This window comes from Hyaloscypha bicolor (assembly GCF_002865645.1).
Source record: "Hyaloscypha bicolor E unplaced genomic scaffold K444scaffold_83, whole genome shotgun sequence".
NCBI lineage: Eukaryota > Fungi > Ascomycota > Leotiomycetes > Helotiales > Hyaloscyphaceae > Hyaloscypha > Hyaloscypha bicolor.
The window spans coordinates 61,728-83,273 of record NW_020194585.1 but is presented as its reverse complement, the minus strand read 5'-3'; the positions used below and the strand labels follow the sequence as shown (position 1 = coordinate 83,273).

At 39.3% G+C, this 21,546-nt stretch overlaps 4 protein-coding genes across 4 annotated transcripts; all 4 read left to right on the top strand.

The window, feature by feature from the left end:
- Nucleotides 1-988: 988 nt before the first annotated feature.
- On the top strand, nt 989-4,720 carry K444DRAFT_643319 (rna-dependent rna polymeras-like protein; the record flags this gene model as incomplete). The annotated part of the gene is made up of 4 exons (XM_024884841.1): nt 989-2,843; nt 2,917-3,914; nt 3,966-4,031; nt 4,139-4,720. The coding sequence occupies 4 exons, from the start codon at nt 989-991 to the stop codon at nt 4,718-4,720; spliced, it is 3,501 nt and encodes a 1,166-aa protein (XP_024736416.1).
- A 692-nt stretch (nt 4,721-5,412) lies between these two features.
- On the top strand, nt 5,413-5,918 carry K444DRAFT_629927 (uncharacterized protein; the record flags this gene model as incomplete). Its single annotated transcript, XM_024883125.1, has 2 exons — nt 5,413-5,514; nt 5,607-5,918. 2 exons carry the CDS (start codon nt 5,413-5,415, stop codon nt 5,916-5,918), a joined length of 414 nt encoding a protein of 137 aa, XP_024736415.1.
- Nucleotides 5,919-12,882: 6,964 nt separating this feature from the next.
- Nucleotides 12,883-14,794, top strand: K444DRAFT_629926 (vWA-like protein; the record flags this gene model as incomplete). The annotated part of the gene is made up of 2 exons (XM_024883124.1): nt 12,883-13,353; nt 13,481-14,794. The coding sequence occupies 2 exons, from the start codon at nt 12,883-12,885 to the stop codon at nt 14,792-14,794; spliced, it is 1,785 nt and encodes a 594-aa protein (XP_024736414.1).
- Nucleotides 14,795-15,321: 527 nt separating this feature from the next.
- On the top strand, nt 15,322-17,109 carry K444DRAFT_561846 (acetylornithine and succinylornithine aminotransferase). Its single transcript, XM_024876960.1, has 3 exons — nt 15,322-15,540; nt 15,592-15,831; nt 15,885-17,109. Exons 1-3 carry the CDS (start codon nt 15,391-15,393, stop codon nt 16,965-16,967), a joined length of 1,473 nt encoding a protein of 490 aa, XP_024736413.1. The 5' UTR covers nt 15,322-15,390; the 3' UTR covers nt 16,968-17,109.
- Nucleotides 17,110-21,546: the final 4,437 nt, after the last annotated feature.

Below are 21,546 nucleotides of genomic sequence, written 5' to 3'. Positions count from 1 at the left end.
TTGGGAGAGTTTGTAGCCAATTGAGTCCATGGAAACCTTTTGAAATTTCATCATCAATAACTCACAGAGTTTCCATATCTCGATGGCTAACACACAAACTCCTGTTTCAAAACAACTCTTTGATTTAGCCGAATAAGTGAAGCGAACAAAGAAGGACGACCATTACCCCTTTTAGCTAAGCGATAGCGCTAGCTGGCAAAGTACCTAAAGAGGGAGAGGCTAGATTTTAGGGAAGAGAGAGGTCCTGGAGACAGAATCCCCAAATCAGCAAGAAAGGATATGAGAGGTGAAGTTGAGAAGATGTTCGAATAGTGAATAGTTGAAATCCATCACGTGACACGACATGCCTCCCCCAATTGAATGACGACAATAGTCATTCGACAATATTTAATTTTATTCACCTGCACTTGGCTTTCTTGTTGAATATACTTCAACTGAAGAGCTTTGAGGGTTGTAGCATGCACGTGATTTGACGTTTCGTTTGCTCACTAGCGCCTTCCCCCAAGTTAAACGAACCTCTGCAATCGTCAATCCATCAATACTCGCACCTTCTGGTCGTAATTTGAGCCATTCATTACTTGCACTCGTACCTTTACGGTCTTTCCTCCTTTCATGGTTCCGGAGCGGCCTTGGCCTTTCACTTCCGAGCCAAAGGTCCCGCTCGATCGGCTCATACCACTCTTTCTCCGTTTGCATCTCACTTCCTCCGCCATGCTCCCCCAGAACACCTCAACGCCAATCAATTGAAGGTTTCTCAATACAGCAAACAATATTTGAGCCATTGAAGAAAACGGAGGCTGTACATGCCCTCTCCTTGTGTGGCACAAGACCCACCACCGCCCTTGGCATCTTTCAACCATCCTCCTATCCTCTAGGCTGAGAAGCGTTCTGCTATCGAATCAATTGACGTCTATGGCCATCCGTATCTCAAATCTCAACGCCTAAGACTTCGTATCCGACTCATTGAACAACGGCAACCCCTGTCACCATGGAGGTCTTCATTCGGGACGTGCCGGGCCAGGTCACTGAGAGTGTGCTGCGAAACCTTTTGCGACCCTACATGAATGACCAAGGAATCAAAACATACCATTGCCGGAAGCAACAGCAAAAGAAATTCGCTTTCCTCATCTTCCTTCATGTTCACGAGGGCAACAAATTCCTCCGCGCCTATGGCCAAGAAAAGCCCCCAAAGACGGGTCCGGCCATTCCAGCCAAGATACAAATACTATCAACGCCTATCTTCTGTGTGATTAGCAAAAAGACTCCAAATGTTCACCTGTTGAACAGTCTAGCGAAGGAAGAGAAAGAGCAAAATGTGAAGAGCAAGACTGTGCAGGAGGTTCCCAAGTTGGAGGTCAAAAAAGAATTCCGCACTTCGAGAGTTTTTTGTGGGGTCTGGAGCTACGCTGACTCGAACTTGATCTTCGTGCCTTATTTCGTTCTTGAAGGCAATGGTTTGGCGAAGTTTGGGCCTCGGAGTTTGACTTTGAGGGCCGATTCGGGCAAGAGAATTGAGTTTCTATACTCCAACATCTATGATATTACAACGGAAAACGAACCACACCCATCGTTCACCCTCGCGTGTCACGGCGCCCCTCAATTCTTCCATGGCACCCCTTCCGATTCGATGGATCTTCTGGTCTCCAATACTGCGAAGTTGAGCTTTGACAGCCGCAAAAGCCAACAGCGTCAGCGAATGCCAGCCTTAACACAAAATCATGGCGTAGTTGCGGGAAGCTGCTTTGTTTATCGGATCTTATTGGCGTATAATTCTTCATGGGCTCCCCACCAAGTGGCGGAATACATGCATTCACTTCAGAAGCTTTCCGGGCTCCCACCGATGACACACCAGCAAATCGACAGTATCCCTCCTCGGGAGTCGTTTGCCACTCTTCAGAAAGAACTCACGGCGAAGTTAGCGGATGTTAACAGGTTTTCGCACCACTGGAGATTGAAGTTCCAGATTCGAAGGCTGGCAACGAATGGCCATTTGACTCCCAGACAAATATTATCCATAATACCAGATATCCTGAAGATCCTTCAGCGCTCCGGCGTCACTACGTGTATCGCCGCTATGCAAAGGTTTCGCACTCAAATTCCATGGGCAGGTGCTGAGACGGACGCCAATGATCTCGACGTCCCGTCTTTGGTCCAACTGTTAAAGAGTGCCGAGACATATGCCTTGAGCAATGATGAATATCTCAACAGCGATGGAAGTTTTGGCCACGCTGCAGAGAATGTGGCGATGATACATCGTGTGCTGGTTACACCAGCAGGCATTTATCTCTATGGACCGGATGCCGAACCTATGAACCGTGTGCTGCGAAAATATCCTAAACACCACGAGTACTTTCTTCGAGTGTCATTCGCCGACGAAGATGGCGAGCCAGTGAGGTACAATCCGCGAGTATCGAATGACCAGATCTTCAATGATAGATTCAAGTCTGTCCTGAGAGATGGGATGAGTATTGCTGGTCGCAAATATGATTTTCTGGGATTCTCCCATTCCTCACTGCGGGCGCAATCGTGCTGGTTTATGGCCCCATTCACATATAAGGGTAGTCTGCTATACGACAGACTGTTGATTCAGCAGCTTGGGGACTTCACACAGATTAGGTGTCCTGCCAAGTGTGCAGCTCGGATTGGCCAAGCGTTTTCCGAGACTCCTGTTGCTGTTACCTTTCCTCCTGGAACAATTAGGAAGACGCATGATGTTGAACGCAATGGTCGAGTTTTCAGTGATGGAGTTGGCACCATGTCAACCTCTGTCATGCGTAAGATATGGAAAGCTCTCCCCTCAATGCAGGATCTGAAACCAACCTGTTTCCAGATCCGATATCAGGGTAGGCCTTACGCCTTCCTTTGGAGCCTCTGTAGGCTTCGCCATCTGTTCAGCGGTTGCTGACACATATTCAGGTGCGAAAGGAATGTTATCACTAGACACCCGTCTGGTCGGCGACTCTGTCCTCTTGCGTCCATCCATGATCAAGTTTGAAGGTTCGACCTCTATGGATATTGAGCTTTGCGGTTCCTCCTCGAGGCCCCTGCCAATGTATCTCAATCGACAAGTCATCAAAATTATGGAAGATATGGGTGTGCAGGATAGCTGGTTCTTGCAACTGCAATCTCAAGAGGTCGAGCGTCTCCGGAAGATCACCGCCACCGCAGGAAACGCGGCGAAATTCCTAAAATCGCAGTTGATAGGTGAAGCTGGGCACCTCTCATGGTTCATCAGAAAGCTCTTTTCCCTGGGGCTCGAGTTCCGAACTGATCGATTTCTAAGAGATGTGCTTGAATTGTCCGTTATAATGCAAGTCCGCGTCATGAAATACAAGGCTCGAATCCCCGTGCCATCTGGAATGACGTTGTACGGCGTCATGGACGAGACCGCCTATCTCAAAGAGGGGCAAATTTTCTGCACATTTATGGATGGCAAGGCAAAGAAGAATCTGGTTGGAAAGAATTTGGTCATCACCAGATCTCCAGCACTTCACCCCGGCGATGCTCAAATTGTGGAAGGAGTCACCCCGCCACCTGGCTCCCCTCTTTTACACCTGTCCAACTGCATTTGCTTTAGTCAGAAGGGAGAACGTGACCTGCCCAGTAAGTTGAGCGGCGGGGATTTAGACGGCGACCTTTACAACATCATCTGGGATTCTGCGTGCAAGCCTACTCACACCTGCATCCCAGCCGACTATCCGAGACAAGTCCCACAGGACATCGGTCGTGAGGTTACGCGGGAGGACATGACCGACTTTTTTATCAAATTCATGGAGACTGATCAACTCGGCCGGATTGCGACTTCCCACCAAGTGCTCGCAGATCAAAGGTCCCAAGGAACATCAGATCCCGACTGCAAGATGCTGGCCGAGCTTCACTCTACCGCCGTAGACTTCTCTAAGACCGGCATTCCGGTAAACTCCTATTTTTGCACATGACAACCAGCATGGCTGACCCTCAAACAGGTAAATATGAAATTAATGCCAAAGTTCATCCCTGTCCGACCAGATTTCATGGCCCCAGGACCCGACGTCAAAATTGAGAAAAAAGAAGGGCTTCTTCTCGAACAAACTTCCCCTCAAATACCCGACGACCAAAATGAGGATGAGGACTTCACACCATACCGCTACTACGAGAGCACAAAGATCCTGGGAAAACTTTCCGCGCCATCGACGAACACGAGATTTTCGGCGATCTTCACAGATACCGAATGGCCTCCAGCTCTAGAATAACGCTTCTAGATAAACTGTGGACTTACGTAAAACAGAAATGTCGACTCATCCACTGGCGTCAACATTTAGTCGAGGCACAGGAGATTAAAGACATGTATGAAGACTGTCTCCTCAACATCATGAAAACCTATAGCGAACATCCACTCCGCCCGATGTCTGAGCTCGAAGCTTTTATCGGCAATATTCTCGGCGCGCGAGGATCTCAATCAAAAAGGCAACGCGATCTATCAGTCCCAATGAAGGAGGCATTTGATCGAGACGTCGCTTTCATCGTTGACTGCATCAGAGGGAATAATGGGGAGGACGATGGTGATTCTGACGATGAGTATGAATATGAGGCGTTGGAGAGGAGTATTGCTTGCTTTGAAGTCAGTTTGGGTGAGGCTACGAGGGTAGCACAAGGTGGGAGAAAGAATGAACCTTTAATCAGCTTCAGATACATTGCTGCTGCTGTGTGCTTGAAGGAGATGGAAAAGGCCTTTGACTGAGGTGTGGTTTTGGGGGCGAGTTTCTCTCCTGGGTATAATTTTTACAGTGTGCGAGAGATAGGAGGTTATTTGTTTGTGGAACTGTCTTTGTTTTCCTGTATTATTCATATCGTCAGCACCGAGCCCCTAAACGCATCACTGTCTCGCTAAAAGTTGGTCGAAATAGAGGAGGGGCGATTACCCTGCCAAGGCCTCATCTCGGCTCAAAAGCTTAATTGTGGCACAGCAATATTCCAGCACCAACCAGAGAGGCCCACCCCGCACCTACAAAAAGGTGCTCATCCTGCTTGAGTTAAAATTTAGCCGTCGTCTTTGACGATAGTTTCTGAATCAGAAGGAGAACCGGGTTGTAGAACTATGCTGTCGAGAGTTTGGTCTGTTATTGTCGCGGGGTATGCCATCGCGACGGAGGCGCATACTGTGGTTACATATCCGGGGTGGAGAGGGAATAATTTGGAAATCACTGAGGATTTTCCGTTTGGGATGCAGTGGGCGTATCCTTGTGAGTATTCATCATATTTCCCAACAGAGATTTCACTTCCTTTTATCCGTATCCTCTGAATAGCTTGCTTCCCCTTTCCCCCTTTCCCCATTAACAGCCACAGGTGGCGGCCTCCCTCCTTCCACAAATCGCACAACATGGCCAGTAACTGGAGGATCCATTGCTACCCAACCCGGCTGGTTCACAAATCATGCCACAGGTGCCGCTACCAGATGGATTAAACGTCAAGGTGGGAGATCTGGCGACCATCCAGGTTGTGGAGGTTGCTAAATCAGGAGCTGGATTATACAACGTAGGTTCCCCTTAAGTCCCATCTCTATTTTTGAAGCCCTTGAGCTTTGAGGAAGGATTGAGTTCAGAATAGAGGAACTAACAGGAGAGAAGTGTGTGGATATTATCTTCGCCCTTCCAGAGAATGTCAATCCAGTAAATGAGACGAATTGTTTCAACAGCACGGATATCTCCTTCAAAGACCCATTCTCCAACGCAGCGACGACGACCACGTCAACGCCGGCTGGTGCCTCACGGACGGGGCTCTGGGGTCCATTATCTTGTTCCACCTCGAGTGCTTGCCCAACTCAGACTCCGTGTCCAAAAGCGAATGAAGTGGGATCGAAGGAGGGGGCTTCCGGCGTCGGATTTCCGCTCGGTGTGCTCGCACTAGGAATCCTGGGCTTGAAGGAGAGGGATTATTAAAAACAATTAATGGAAGTTTCCTTCGACTTATTTTCAAGCCTAGCCACCTCGAAAGCTAAGCAAAGAAGGTCTCGCACACCATCTCTGCCGCCATTATATACCTATGTACGAGGCTCCGCAGGCCATCTGGCCTCTACTCCGTCTCGAGATCGATGGCCTATGTCAAGCATCGCTAATAAAGCGCGGTTACAAGCAACCGCCTCTAAGCCCGTCCGTTCCATAATATTGAATCAGCTCGCGGCTTTTCGAACTCCACGTCAAAGCATCAGCGACAACTATCGCCCCTGCATATCTTGCGGGCCGCCAATAAAGAGTGAGATCGATGACAACAAGAAGTTCTTTCGGATCTTCCTGGAACAGAAAATTTCCTCCCAAGTCCGCTTGGATGAACTGCGATTCCACCCTCTTTGTCAAGGGTTCTTTGGCTTGCACTAGCCTCTCCAAGATGGGGTTCAAGTACGACAGCACCGTCCGGTCAACCCCTGAGACATCGTCTATCTTCTTCTCGCCCCAAGTAACCTTGTCCGCCTCGTCCCACCGGTTCGAACGGCTGACAATCGCCGCGTGTTTCATGCGCACCAGTTATGCGAGGTCTGCATGGAACATTCGAAAGACTTGCAGAACTTCCTCGAAGTTGTCACGATTCGACGCTCCGCCTGGCATTTGGCATCTGGCATTTGGCATCTGAGCTTGGCATCTGGCATCTGGGGTCACATGACGGTTGCACGTGACGAAGCTAAGGGAAGCTGTACTCTGGGAAATTTAGGACGCTAAGCCCTATTGGGCCGAGCCACAAGCGAGGAACTGTAAATACTTAAGGGACCTCAGCTCGAGACTCCCTTTCCTCCTTAGCTTAGTTTTCTCGATAAACAGTTCTCCTACAAGTGCCTCATCCGTGAGCTCCCTTTGTAGGGCTGTGACAGAAGTCACCTCCTACCTCTATAGCTCCTGAAAGAACGAGGATGCTGTCCGCCCGTTGAAAATAAATGTATTTGGTTGATCCACTGCTGCCCGGGGCTTGGACAGTCGGTAAGAAGTTGGTGAGAGACGCAACAGCTTGGTGGTGAGCTCAATTACCCATTATGATTCGGTGCCGTTATCTGACAGTTTGAATACTGTTTCTCCGACGAGGTAACAGAGCCCCCCTGCCGCCATGGAACCAGACAGGGATTCCCGAAAGCCCGAAGGCTTCAATTATTTCCGGCGTGGGTGGGCTCATAGTTGAATCGCTTTGGAAGAAAAGCTGTTACAGAGTGATGGAAGGTGAAGTGGCGGGTTGGTCCAATCGTTCAGGAGGAGGTATTCGAGATGTAGATATTGAGTGTAGTTCTACATCATATATTGGGACGCTGGCCTCCCTTACTTGCACAGCCCACCGAATGACTCATGTTGAAATCATTGAGAGATATGGGTTCCAGATCGCATTGAACTTCTTCGATGGCCTCCGGGTTTTATGTGAAGGATCTTGATGTGATGACTCAACAACAAGGGAGTGTACAATGATACTCCATGGTGGAAGTGAGTAAAATAACGGAATTGTTCTCAACATGGCCTCGATATGTAGTCAATTTTAAGTACCAAGTTGTGAACGAGTAGGATCGGTATTTTGAAGCCATAGAACTACTGGTGGGAGTGCTGGATTGGCTGAACTTCATTTGCCTGATGAGGAAATGAGTTCAAACGGTGGAGGATGGAGGCCTGTAGGCCACAACCCCACTCCGAATGCTATTTTCAATCACCCAGAGAGAATTGGGTACATTATAGATACAGTTCATGGTCAAGGGCGGGCTAGAAGCTTTTGAGAGATTGTATCCTTTCTGTCGTGTAAGGGCCTGTTTCGCACCCTTCGAGTATTCGGATATCGCCGATATCATAATACTAGTATCCTAATATTATGAATATTCGCATTTCGCATTTTTTTAGAAATTGAAGTTAAATGCTAGTATTTAAATACTAGTATCTGCCCCTATACTAATCTCAGTATTTTCAGAATAACCTCTAGTAGGTTATTCTGAAAATACTAAGAGTTAAATACTCGGCCTTAGGCTACTATATATACCTTAAATCCTATTTTTTAGGGGGTTTTCCATCCTATACCCGTATTTAATATTTAATTATATCTTCCTATACTATAATCATATTATTCTGGGACGAGTTTAATTATGAATTTGACTTAATTATTACGTAAATTATACTTAATAATATCGAATACTGGAAGATAACCTACTATAATAAGATTCCAATGCGAACCTCTCCCTGGAAAGGTTACTATAAGACCCTAAACCTCCTTAATTATAACTATTTATACCGGTATTAAGAGCAATTACGTATACTAATTATAACCTTTAGGAAATTAATTATATTTTACTAAGAGAATACCGAATTATACTTATCTAAATATATCTCTATTAAGGAAAAGGTAAATATTTTTATATATATTATTAGATAGCCTATATTAAATCGTAATATATAAGAGAAGTTCTTAAAATCAAGGGTAATAGTATTAAGGTATTTATTATAGGAATAATTTTATTATTATATTTCTAATAGTATAATAAATAGGATCTTCTATAAAGTACTTATAGCTCTAAATTTACTATTTGAGTATATAGTAAAATAACCTGATTTGGCTATAGAAATATATCCTCGAATTATATAAGACCCTTAATTCTCGCCTTATTTTAATAATTATATTAGTACCCTTAATAGAACTCATATTAATATATATTCAGGTATTAAAACGCAAGCTTCTTTTAGGAATTACTATAGTTATCTCTCTTATAATATACTTATTACTTATTTATTTAATTTATAGTTTACTTTTATATATCCTAGATAGGAAGGCTCTATAAATAATTAGAGGATACTATAAGATATTATTATGAGAAATGGCTTCCGTATTTCTAATAGTAGATTTTATCTTAGTAATATAGGATATATTAATACTAGGACTATTCTTACTCTATTTAGAAAAACAAGATACTATTTATAGGAAATTATTACTACTAGAGAGATTCCTGAGATATATTAAGAGCTCTTTAATTTATGGTACTTAATATTAAGAAATAAGATTAAGTATATCTTTAGTATCCTAAAGTAATGCTTTTCTTTTCTAAAAACAGATATAAAGTATAATTTATTAATATAAACGCATATTATCTTTACTATTTGTACCTTATATAATTATATTTATTAGTATAGTATTATAGTAGATAATATATTCGAGAATAGAAATAGCAAAATTAATAAGCCAGAAATAGCTAATAAGGAGGAAACTCTACTAATTACAAATCAAGAAATAAATACTTTTCATAACTAGATTACTTAAGACATATTTAAGTAATAGTAAGTATATTCTAGGAAATAAACTAGTTAAAATTACTATTAGCCGTAGGGTAATACGGGATTATTTTATTAGGAAAAATACTTTATAACTTTATTACTATCTCTATATAGGTTTAAAGTATATTATAGCTATTTATTATTTTTATATAGGGCTTTTATTTAAACTATTTTATAAGTATTTTAGACTTTATTCTGATTTTTAATTTAGTATTATATAAGAGCCCCTAATATTTATCCTTGGCCCAAAATCTACTAGTAGCCTTAAAAAATCAAACTAGTTTTTTTTAATAGTATTATAGCCCGGCTTCGGGGCTATCTTTTAGTATAATTTAGGCTATAGTTATAGTAGTAGTTATTAAGAAAATTTAGTTTTAAAAGAGGGTCTTGAAATTAAGCTATTATATAAGGTAATTTGGTATAGTATTATTAATTTATAAAAGCGGTATAGCGCTTACGGGAGCTCCCGTACTAATTAGAGGGCATTATTTAAACCTTAATTAACTTTGCTTTAGGCTTCTATATACTAGAGCCCCTAATTTTCAGGATATTATAAATGGCCTATATTAAGTTAAGATTTTTAATTTAATTACTAATAATTAGTCTTACTAATAATTTTAGTATTAGAAAGAATAAGTAAAGTATATTTAAATATACTAAAATTTATATTATTTTAATTAGTAATTATAAAAATATTCTTATCTAAGTAAATTTGTATTTTATATAGCTAATATTAGGCTTAAAGCAAAGAATATATTACTAATCTCTTAAATTACTATATAATTATACTTTCCCAAAAGTATCTAATTAAGGAAAAACATTCTTATTACTATCTATAAAGATTAGAAGAAAGAATATAACTAAAAGAAAAGGTATAGCCAAAACCCCTAATTCTCCCTATTATCCGATTCTTTAGGGATACTACTAGTACCTAAACTCCTATTATATTCGCTATTACTATCTCTAGCTATAAAAGCTTTTGTAAGACTAATAAGTAGAATATATTTTTTATTCTAATTACCTTATTTTTATACTTTCCTGCTTTTTTTTTCTTTCTAAATAATATAAATAACTTATCTCTAATATTCTTTTAATATACCCTTAATTAAATTATATCTTATAGGACTAACCTGAGTATTAAGAATACACCTAGTATAAGTAGGTATAAAGCTTCTATATAACCGAGAAATACTTTCCTTAATAAAGCTCGGAAGATCTATTTATAACCTGAAATCAAGTTTATTAACTAAGTCTTAATATATCTTATAGATAATATCTATTATATATTAATATTCAGGATATCTTAAGTTAAATTCCTCTTTTCTTCAGGCTAGTATTTCTTCTATTATGTCTATAATTTATATAGTTACTCCAGAAAGACTAGTACCTGTAGAGACTTTTACTCTCTTACCAGAAGCCCTCTTTTCTAGTCCCTGAGGGCGGGAACGCTTGAGTATACTAGCTTGTACGAGTTGACTTAGTATAGGTATTAATAATAAAGATAATAATGGTTTCGGTATACTATAAGTATTACTAAATAGATTATCTGCTTTATTATAATCTTTATTACCTGGAAGAAGTATACCTTCTGGGTAGCGGTTCCTTTGGAGAATACCGTCTTTATTAAGGAAGTCTTCTATAATCAGTTCATTCTCAGGTGGAACAGGTAGTCTTTGGTTCGATTTCACGGTAAGGAAAGCCGTAGTTCTTGCAGATTAAGTAGTATGAGTATATTTACCGGTAGCTAATCGGGGTTCCCAAAAGCTCTTCGATATCGGGTACCCAGTAGTATATATGATTCCGAAACCAGGCGTAATCTGTCTTGTTTTTTGGATCTAATAGAAAATCATCCTAGTATTCTTCTTTAGCCTATATCGATTATAGTTCTTCTTTCTATCCGAAACCAGTCAAAGCCTTAAATACAAATTATAGCTTGTATTTCTTCTTGAACTAGATATATGATTTATTAGTAAAATATTATAGAACCAGGAAAGTACGTACCTATTCGATCTTTCCTTTGATCTGCGAACCGGTAATAATATTAGTAGCAGGACCAATATTAAGGGAGATATAAACGGGCTGTAATTCCACTGCTATAGATATAAAATCGATCTTTTTAAAGACGTTATCTGCCAGCTTCCCTCCCTCGATATAACGTTATATAATATTAATTAGTACAGTTTCCAGTTTATCTGGCCAGATTATGGAGAAGCTAGTTGGTTCGACGGTATTTGGGGCTTTCGCATTCGTAGTTTTCCGTGTACGTACCATGGTTGAATTAAGTTTAATGATTATAAAAGAAGGAAGCGATTAATAAATCAAGAGGTTTCAATTAGAAGGGGGAGATTAGGGGGCTGAAGAAGAGGCTTAATAGGCTAGCAGAGATTAGTTTATACGCCCCGTAATTACAAGTGGATACTAAGTATCTACGACTTGAGAAACGGGTCTAAATTATACCGATACCAGCGTTCAATATCGAGCGTTAAACGCTAGAGTTCGATATTACTAATATCCGGTATCCAACTTGCGTGAGCCCGTGCGAAACAGGCCCTAAGCTATCTCAAGAAGCGGAGAATATGAGATGACAGGAGCAGGGGGATGACAAATTTACCAAACAACCACGAATCTTTCGCTCAATGCTCCCTTCAACCGTTTCGTCAATCATCCTGCTCTAACATTTTTGATACCGACCGGAGGAGTCACCAACTTCAACTTCAACTTCCGCCCATCTTCCCTAGCTTCATGCTCTTCCCCAACAACCTCCCCCACTTCCTGCAGCACTTTAACCGACGATCCAACTCCAACCACAACTCCTTTGGGACAAGTTTCAACGTAGCTAGGCCGAGGCGTACATTTCTGGGAGTGTCGTGAGGTAGGTCGATGACTGGGGCGTAAGCAAAGTGCGGTGCTAGACTTTCTCTTTGCTGGATTGCGAACGTCATGGGTATGAGCATGGATAAATACTTCAAAGGCGATGTTACTCGTCAGATTGCACGGTCTGTTCTGCGTCTCTTTCACGTGCGTCTTTCAATTCCGCCTGAATGGTCCCTTCTCCATGCCGGTCGTGAGGCCAAGCAAGCCAACCGGGTACTCGAGCCAAGCGCTGAAGGTCGTCACCGACAGCCTGCAGCTCAGCCTCAGCCTCATGATAATTAGTTCATCCCCCGCCAAGCAAAAAACAACTTTTCTTTGCCAACCAGAATGAGTGATGCAAGACAGTCACTAGAATGGACCCCAGGATTGGTAGGGAGGGGACGGAAAGAGCCGCAGCGCGATTCCTCAAGAAGTGATTGGGTGGCTGGCTTCTTTCAGCTCTTCAGCCTCCAAATCTCCACACTGTGGTGGTTCTCTTGGCAGTGTCTATTTCGGGCGTCGGAAAGCAAAACAGACGGCACGGATGCCCATTTCTCTGCTCTCCTTCTGGAAAACTGGTGTTGTTTTGACGTTGAGGAACATCACAACATCACGCGACAAAACCACGGTTGGAAAGCCTCTCCAAGGCTCCCATGCAATCGGACCCTGGTGCCTGATGAACCCAAAGCCTGCTCAAATACTCCCCGTACCCCGTAAAGCTTCCCTGCGCGCAGCTTTCAGGCAAAGCAAGATGCGTTCCTCTCCAGCAATGCCATCTTTTGCCCTCGTTTTCCTGCTCTTTGTCTCCTCTGTTTATGGGGCCGTCCTCTCTCCTCGCGCTTCAGCTGCACAAGTATGCGTCGGCTTGAGTGTCAAATCCAACAATGGCGACCGAAAGGTCGCTCTTGTCATAGACAGCTCAGGCTCGATGTTGGAGACTGACCCAGATAACCTCCGACTCGCTGCTGGCAGAGCACTAAACGACTGGCTAATTACCAAAGCGGAGGCGACGGGTGGCAAGAAATCAGATCTGGTCACTGTTATTGATTTCGATGATACGGCGACCTTGGACTATCCGCTCGGTGACCCTGCCGGAGCGAATAGCTCTTTCAGTAAGATTGATTCGTCCGGTGGGACATTCATCGCTGGTGGAGTACAGATGGGAATTGAGCAACTTACTTCTCCTGGCTCTGGCTCCACAAGTGGGAGGAGTAGCATCATCGTTTTCACGGACGGAGTGGTAAGACTTGTCGTCTCCTAATTATCTAACCCACCATTGCCTCATAGCGGTCATTTCGAGCATCATTCCCTAAAACATTTCCCGATAATTCTCACCAGTATGCTCAAAAACCTAATTTTGGCGGCAGGATTACGACACATTGACCTTGGTCGAGGCGATAAATGAAGCTTCTTCTTTGGGTATCCGGGTCTCCTTCGGCTTCCTCGATTCCACAGACAGCGTGCAAGACAGCTCAGTCCTGTCTGCTATCACTTCCTCTGGCGGTGTTTACGCCACGATCACCAGCGAGGATGCCTCAAACAACTTCATCAATTTTGCCATTCTCAACGGTCTCACACACAATGACAACCCTGCGGGGAACAGCAACACGCTTCTCGCTGGCCTTTCGATCTCCCAATTCATATCAGGAAGTAACTCGGTATCCACTTTCTACAACGCGCAAGCCAACGAGAAGATCAACTTCACCATCACCAGCATCACAGCCGATACTCTTACCGCAAAAGCCATCTTCGGCGGCAAAGTCATCAACAGCACCACCACCCCTTTCTACGGCGCTGACACGCTCAATGTCCAAGCCCCGGGCGCAGGGCGATTCGAAATCAAAGTCACCGCCCAAGATGCCCCCCCAAACGCTGTATACATTCTCGGCGCGACGTCAAACATGCCCATCCAGAACTGCTCCATCGCCGTCACAGGCGGTTCCTCCGGACTTAGCACAGGTGGAAAAGTTGGACTCGGTCTAGGCATCCCCATCCTCGTCGCGGGCCTTGGTCTCGGTGCATTCTTCCTTCTGAAACTCTTCGGGGGAAAGATTCCAGCGTTTGGTATCCCACCCCTTAAAAATCCATTCGCAAAAAATCCTTTCTCAAAATCTCCACCGACTCAACCTGATTACGAACAAACAATGATCAATGGCGCCGAAAAGACAGGGTTTGTGGAGACGATCACGCCTCTTGCAGCCATTCCGGCAAGCCTTGCTGCCGCCCCAGCCTTGACACAGGCAGCTCATCCATCCAGCACGGACCCAACTCAAACACCACAAACCACAGCCCAAGATCCGTCACAGAAGCACAAGCACAAACGCCACAAGCGCCGCAAGCATGCCAATGGACCGTATCACCATCACCACCTTGCTCCTGGCCATCCATGTCTTGAAGATTCAGTACCTCACTGTGCACTGTCCGACCCAGAGCATGTCTGTAAGGATCCTAATGAGAAGCCGCTGGGGCCGTGTGTGTGCACGGATAAGAAGTGTGAGTTGAATAAGGATGATCATGAGTGTGTTGTCGATGAGGAGGACAAGGAGAGGTGGCCACCTTGTGGGTGTGAGGATGAAGAGTGTGAGGTTACAAAGGAGGAGGAGAAGAAGAAGAGGGAGAAGCTGATGTTGGGGGGTGCAAAGATTGCTATCAAAGAGGGGGTGCATGCTGTTATGAACTGATGTGGAAGGAAGATGGAGGATTGGTTTGTGGGAATTTGTTTGCTGGAGAGAGTATCTTGTTGATTAGGTATACCCGTTTTCTAGAATGAGCGACGATTTACGACGTTTTGGCTTCATGACGAGAGAATACTTGAATCTGCCTTCATTGCTGGAAAGATGAAATGGAAGCGTCAGAAATTTTGCAAAAAGGGAACACTTGATCTACCTATGACTGCCCCTATCTTAAGCGAAACCGCACTTCCCCCCCCCCCCCCCCCCACACCCAACCTCCTCCCCCTTCTTTTTGGGGCATGTTGGATTTATAAGATCTCCGCCCTAAGAGTAATGGCCATAAATAAGTTACGCTGACAAGTTATATTCACCTGGAAAGCCATTCTCCGTCTATTCTTCATGTTCTGAGGAACAGATCACGTGCTACCTTCTCACCCCACATCACCCCTCAACCCCTGTGGGCCTTGCGGTCGAAAAGAAAAATCGGCTGCAGCGCCGATAACGCTAAGATTGTCACCGCAGGTGACGCATAATAATTCCCTCGCAACATCTCTCTTCTCTCCTCTCCCTCTCTGGCCCTCATCGCAGCTTCCAATTCCTCTGCAATGGCTCTCCGAATATCAGCAAAACGAGTAGCGGCTACTCTGAAAGCCGGCACCGTATCCTCGTCTCCCAATTGCATCGCGAAGAGGAATGCGTCCCAAGCAGTTGCAGCAGCAACAAATCTTTCAGCGGGAGTCAGAGATGAAATCTACGTGTGTACAGCCCTTCAAACATCCAGCCATTGACTGACATATCATCTGCAGCGAGATGCCCAGCTTCCAAACCCCGATCCAGCCTCCGATTCTGCCACCGCAGCCCTCGTCAACGAACAAGCACCTTTTATGGTGAAGACCTACATCCGCCCACCACCCATGTTCGTCAAAGGTGAAGGAATGTATCTCTGGGACGTCGAGAACAGGAAATATCTAGACTTCACAGCTGGAATAGCTGTTAATGCATTGGGGCACTGCGATCCTGAGATCAGTAAAATAATCGCGCAGCAAGTAAATATACATCATCTCACCCCATGTTTCCCCTCTGACTCACCACCCACCAGGCCAAAACTCTCATGCACACCTCGAACCTCTACCATAACCCCTGGACCGGCGCCCTCTCTGAACTACTTGTGCAAAAGACTCTGGAATCAGGCTCCATGCATGATACCTCCGCAGTCTTCGTCTGCAACTCAGGCACCGAAGCCAACGAAGCGGCTATCAAGTTCGCACGAAAGGTTGGCAAGGTCGTCGATCCGTCAGGCGAGAAATATGAATTCATATCCTTTAATGGCTCGTTCCATGGGCGTACAATGGGTGCTTTGTCCGCGACGCCGAACCCGAAATACCAGAAGCCTTTTGCACCGATGCTGCCGGGTTTCAAATATGGCACATACAATGATATTGCTGGTATCAAGGACCTGGTGACGGACAAAACGTGCGGTGTGATCGTGGAACCGATTCAAGGAGAAGGCGGCGTACAGGTCGCTACGGAGGAATTCCTCGTTGCGCTCGCAGCACGATGTCGAGAGGTCGGAGCTGTCTTGATCTACGACGAAATCCAATGCGGTCTCTCTCGGACAGGGAGGTTCTGGGCTCATGCTAGCCTACCGAAATCCGCACACCCGGACATCATTACCACGGCCAAGGCACTAGGGAACGGCTTCCCGATCGGCGCAACGATCGTCAATGGAAATGTGGCGGAGAAGATCGTGGTTGGTGATCACGGGACGACGTTTGGAGGAAATCCGCTGGGGGCTAGGTTGGCGCATTATATGGTTTCCCGACTCTCTGACCCTAAACTCCAGAACGAGGTGTTGGCCAAGAGCAAGATATTTTTGAAGCACTTCCAGCATCTGCAGCAGAAGTTCCCGGAGCTGGTAAAGGAGATTAGAGGCAGAGGGTTGATTTTGGGATTGCAGTTGACGCAAGATCCTACTCCAATTGTTACTGCTGCTAGAGAGAGAGGCTTGTTGGTTATTACGGCGGGCACGAATACCTTACGGTTTGTGCCTAGTCTTACAATTAAGGAAGAGGAGATTGAGGAGGGGATGCAGATACTGGAGGAGGCGATGAGGGTTGTTCTTACCCCTGGTGAGCACCCATCGGGGAAGCAGGTCAGCGGGGAAGTGGATTCGCCGAATTGATGTTAATGAGGAATGCTTCACGATGATCTATGCATGAAGCGAAGAGGATGGTGTTTGGCGTTCAGATATACACAAAAGCTTGCACCTTCTACCTAATGTTATCCTTACTCTCTTCCATTCTCAATAACGTTGTAGGGTTCTCACAGTTCTTCCATCTCGTGTCCCGGGTCAAGTTGACCATTCCAAAGCCCCAGTCTTCTGAATATATTCCCTTGTGTTGTGGAACATCCAAGTCCGTTGCTTTTAAATGTCTCCGGCAAGATTAAACTTTCTTGTCGAATCTTCCCTCATATTTACTGAACGTCTAAAATCCACCATCTATAAACGTTCCAGACCATGTTGGACGTTTCAATCTGTTACTCATTCGTATATGTACTTGCTTCTGGAACACCCAAATTATCGCACCCTTTAAATATCCCACTTGATGTGGGTTAATCAATTACAGAATACTTTCTCCACATCTCTAACATTGAGATTCCTCTGGCCTTCTTATATTGATAACTATTGCGTTCTTGAGTCTCAAGATTGTCCTAAAATTATCAAGTTCCTCTATTAAAAGTTTAGAGTATAGGTCCGCCCTGAAATGTTATTGAAGTGAGATTGTGAGCCTTCCCGTTTTGCAATTAGGTATTAAAGCAAGATTTTATAATGCCCTTCACTAGCAGATTGCCAGCGTGGACTATTTTGGACATGTATAAATCGTGGGGGGAGCAATACGGCTTCAGAACGTAAACGAAGCAAAGAGTGAATCCTCATAAAGGAGGAAATGGAAGGGAGGGCAAGGGGCAAGTTATATGGAGTAGGAGTAATTTGGATTTGGATTTTTTTGATTTTTCGATTTCCTTTTTACTTTATTAGCTCTAGAGCAGAGTCCAGTATATCAAAGAATTAATTACGTTAATTAAATTAATCGATTAATTAATTAATTAATGTAATTAGATTATAATTAATATAATTCAGATTTTTTTAATTAGATTAGATTAATTAATCTTGATTAATCTAATTAATACTTAATTAATTATATAATAATAGAGTTTCTTTAACTTTTTTTAACTTTTCTCTTTACTTTTACTTATTAATTATTAAATAACCTTATAACTAACTAATAATATTATAATAAGAAAATCTAAATTAAACTAAGAACTAACTAGCTACTTCTTTTCTATAATAATAAACTAATTATTCTCTTCCTTCTAAAACCTAATTTACTTTCCTTTTTTCTTCTTTTTTAGCTTCTTTTAATTTATCTCTAAATATACCCTAGCTCTTTAAATAAGATATCTTCTCAAAGATACTCTTATTAAGTCTATTTCGTAATTTAGATATAATAAGAATGCTATAAGAAAAGAATCTCTTACTAGTAGCTAAGGAAACCGGAATTCCTAAATATTTCCTAGCTATTAAAGCCAAAACAGGAAATTTAGTAGTATTAGATTTCTAATAATCTAATAACTTAATCTATATATATATTAATACTAATATATTAAAAAAGATTAAGGAAATATCGGGTAATTATTTAATAAACTTTAAATAAATTTTATTTATCTTTTTATTTTTTATTTTTTCTTCTAAATAAGTTATTAATTTATTATCTATATTAGAAGACTTATTAGTAATATATATATCTAAATCGTTTTCGTCGGAATCGGCTATATTAATATCCGAGGAATTAGATCTAGTATAAGATAAATTATATTTATATTTATATCTAAATATAAAATTAGTTATTAATTTATTAAAAAAAAAATTAAAGGAATTATTTATATATTATAATTAGTTTTTAATCTATTATATATATCCGAGAATATATTATTAGATAAGCTAATACTAGTTAATTCTTCTTATTTAATTCGAGAATTAAAAATAAGAGCTAAATATAAAGCTTTATTTTTATTATTTAAAATACTAGTTTTAGAATAATATTTTCGAAACTTAGCTATATTTATATTAATAATATTTATAAATACTTTATTTTATTAAATATTAATATAATATTATTAATAATATAAGAAGAATTTAAAAAAAGACTTATTTTAAATTTCTTTTCGAAATATTTTAAATTTATTATATATTTTGTATATTTTATATATTTTGTATATTTTATATATTTTATATATTTTATATATTTTGTATATTTATATATTTTGTATATTTTATATATTTTGTATATTTTATATATTTTGTATATTTTTGTATATTTTGTATATTTTTATATATTTTATATATTTTATATATTTTATATATTTTATATATTTTATATATTTTATATATTTTATATATTTTATATATTTTATATATTTTATTAATATAATTATTAGTTATTATTAATATAGCTATTTCTTTAAAAATTATATATATAGTTATAAGATATAAAATATAAAATATAATTATATAATTATATAATTTTATATTTTATTAATAATTTAACTAGTAAACTAGATTTTTTTAGATTTAATAAATTTTGGAATTATATATTAATACTATAATACTATAATTCCTATTTTAAAAACAATTTTACTAATTTATATAAATAGTATTTTATAATTATATAATAGTATTATATATTACTAGTAAATTAATACTAATTAGTTTATATATATAAATTAGAATATAGAATTTTTTAAATTAAAAAAGTATCCGGTAGCTTATAGTAAAATTAAACTAGTCTATATTAAAGGAAAGAACTACCTATTAACTTTATAAAATATCCGGTAACCTAAAAAAGAAAATAGCTAGCTTTTATTAAGAACTAATAATTATTTTATTAAAAAAAGAAATTACTTATTAACTTTATAAAGTATTTAGTAATCTAAAGAAAAAGACTCTAGTTCTTACTAATTAATAAGCGGTTAGTTATTTAATTATTTAATTATTTATTATTCTTTAAAACTAATTTCTTTTAGTTCCAAGATTACTTTCTTAAAATCTATTTTTTTTTTACTTATATAATACCTATATTTATAAAATATTCTCTCCGGAATATATATCCTATATATATCCTTAAAGCTCTTTAACTATTATTCTAATTTTATTATTAAATCGAGTTCTTTAAACTTTAGACTTTCTCGGAATTATAATATTTCACTTCCTAAATTTCTTATTATAAATGAAATATTTAAAAGCAAAATATTTACTTTAATATTTTTAATACTTTTAGGTATTTAAAATATCTAGTATTTTAATTAGATATCTGAACTAGATATCTAGTATCTAAATTAGGTATCTAAATATCTTTATTATTAAATTCTTTCTATAAACTTACTATAAATTACCTTATTTTTAAACCTCTCTTATTATAAATTATATATATATTAAAAAGGGCTTGGCCCTAGGAATTTAATATAGTAGAACTATAAAATAGATATATATAAATAAAAAATAGAAAAGTAATATTAATCTAATTACCTATAATAATAAGAAAGTTCTAAACTATTTTAATATTAGACTATTCTAGTATAAGGTAAAGAAGTTAACTAATAATAATCTCTAGGAATTATTTAAAAAGAATTTTTAGTAATTTTAATCTTAAAGTATTTAATTATTTAGATTAATATATATTATATGAATTATAAATTATTTTATAATATAATAGTATTTATATTAAATAAAATAATAAGAGACTTATTATTATATAGTTCTTAGTTAATACTATTTAGAAAAAAAAGTAATATACCTGAATTATAGCTAATATTATTATTATTAGACTAGATCTTAATACGGGCCCTATTATCTTATTATATATATTTCTTAATAATAGTATTATAAGAAATTAATAAATTAAACTAATTATTACTTATATTTCTTTATTACTTATAATTACTCTTACTAGTATCGGACTATAAAGAGCTAGTAATAATAGATTTTTACTATTTCTACTATTTTTATTATTTCTAAATAGTCTTTTAACTAGTTCTCTTATTATAAAGCTAATTAGAGAAATAATAAAAATATATATTAAAATATAGAAATATAATAAAACTAATAATAGTTTTAATTAAAAACTTATTATTTTCCTTAATATTTACTAATATATAAAGCTTTTATAAAAGATATTAGTAAGAGCTTTCTTTATTATATTAAAGGAACTAGTATAAGATTACTTTTATAATAACTAGCTCTTTTAATATATATATAAAAAGGCTTATATAAATATTTATAGCTTCTTTAAAAGCCCTAGTTTCTAATATTAAAACTTAAATAAGTAAAATACTATTATAATAGTAATTATAATAGCTTAATATCTTAAAAAAAAAATATTTGAACTTATCTAATTACTAATTAATAATCTATATAAATTATAATATAAACTAGTATTTGCCTTATAAAATACCGAATTCCTATATAATAAAATTATTATCTTTTATTAAGGTATATTAGTATACTAATATATAATCTCGGATTCTTTTCCTAATTTTAGCTAACTTATTAATAAGCTCTAATTATTTATTATTATTTATAAGAAGAAATAATAAATTAATACTGAAATTCTCTTTACTAATTAATAATACTATTCTTAAAATTCTCTAAACTACTATTTATTTAGAAATTATTAATATAAATCTAGCTATAATTTCGGAAC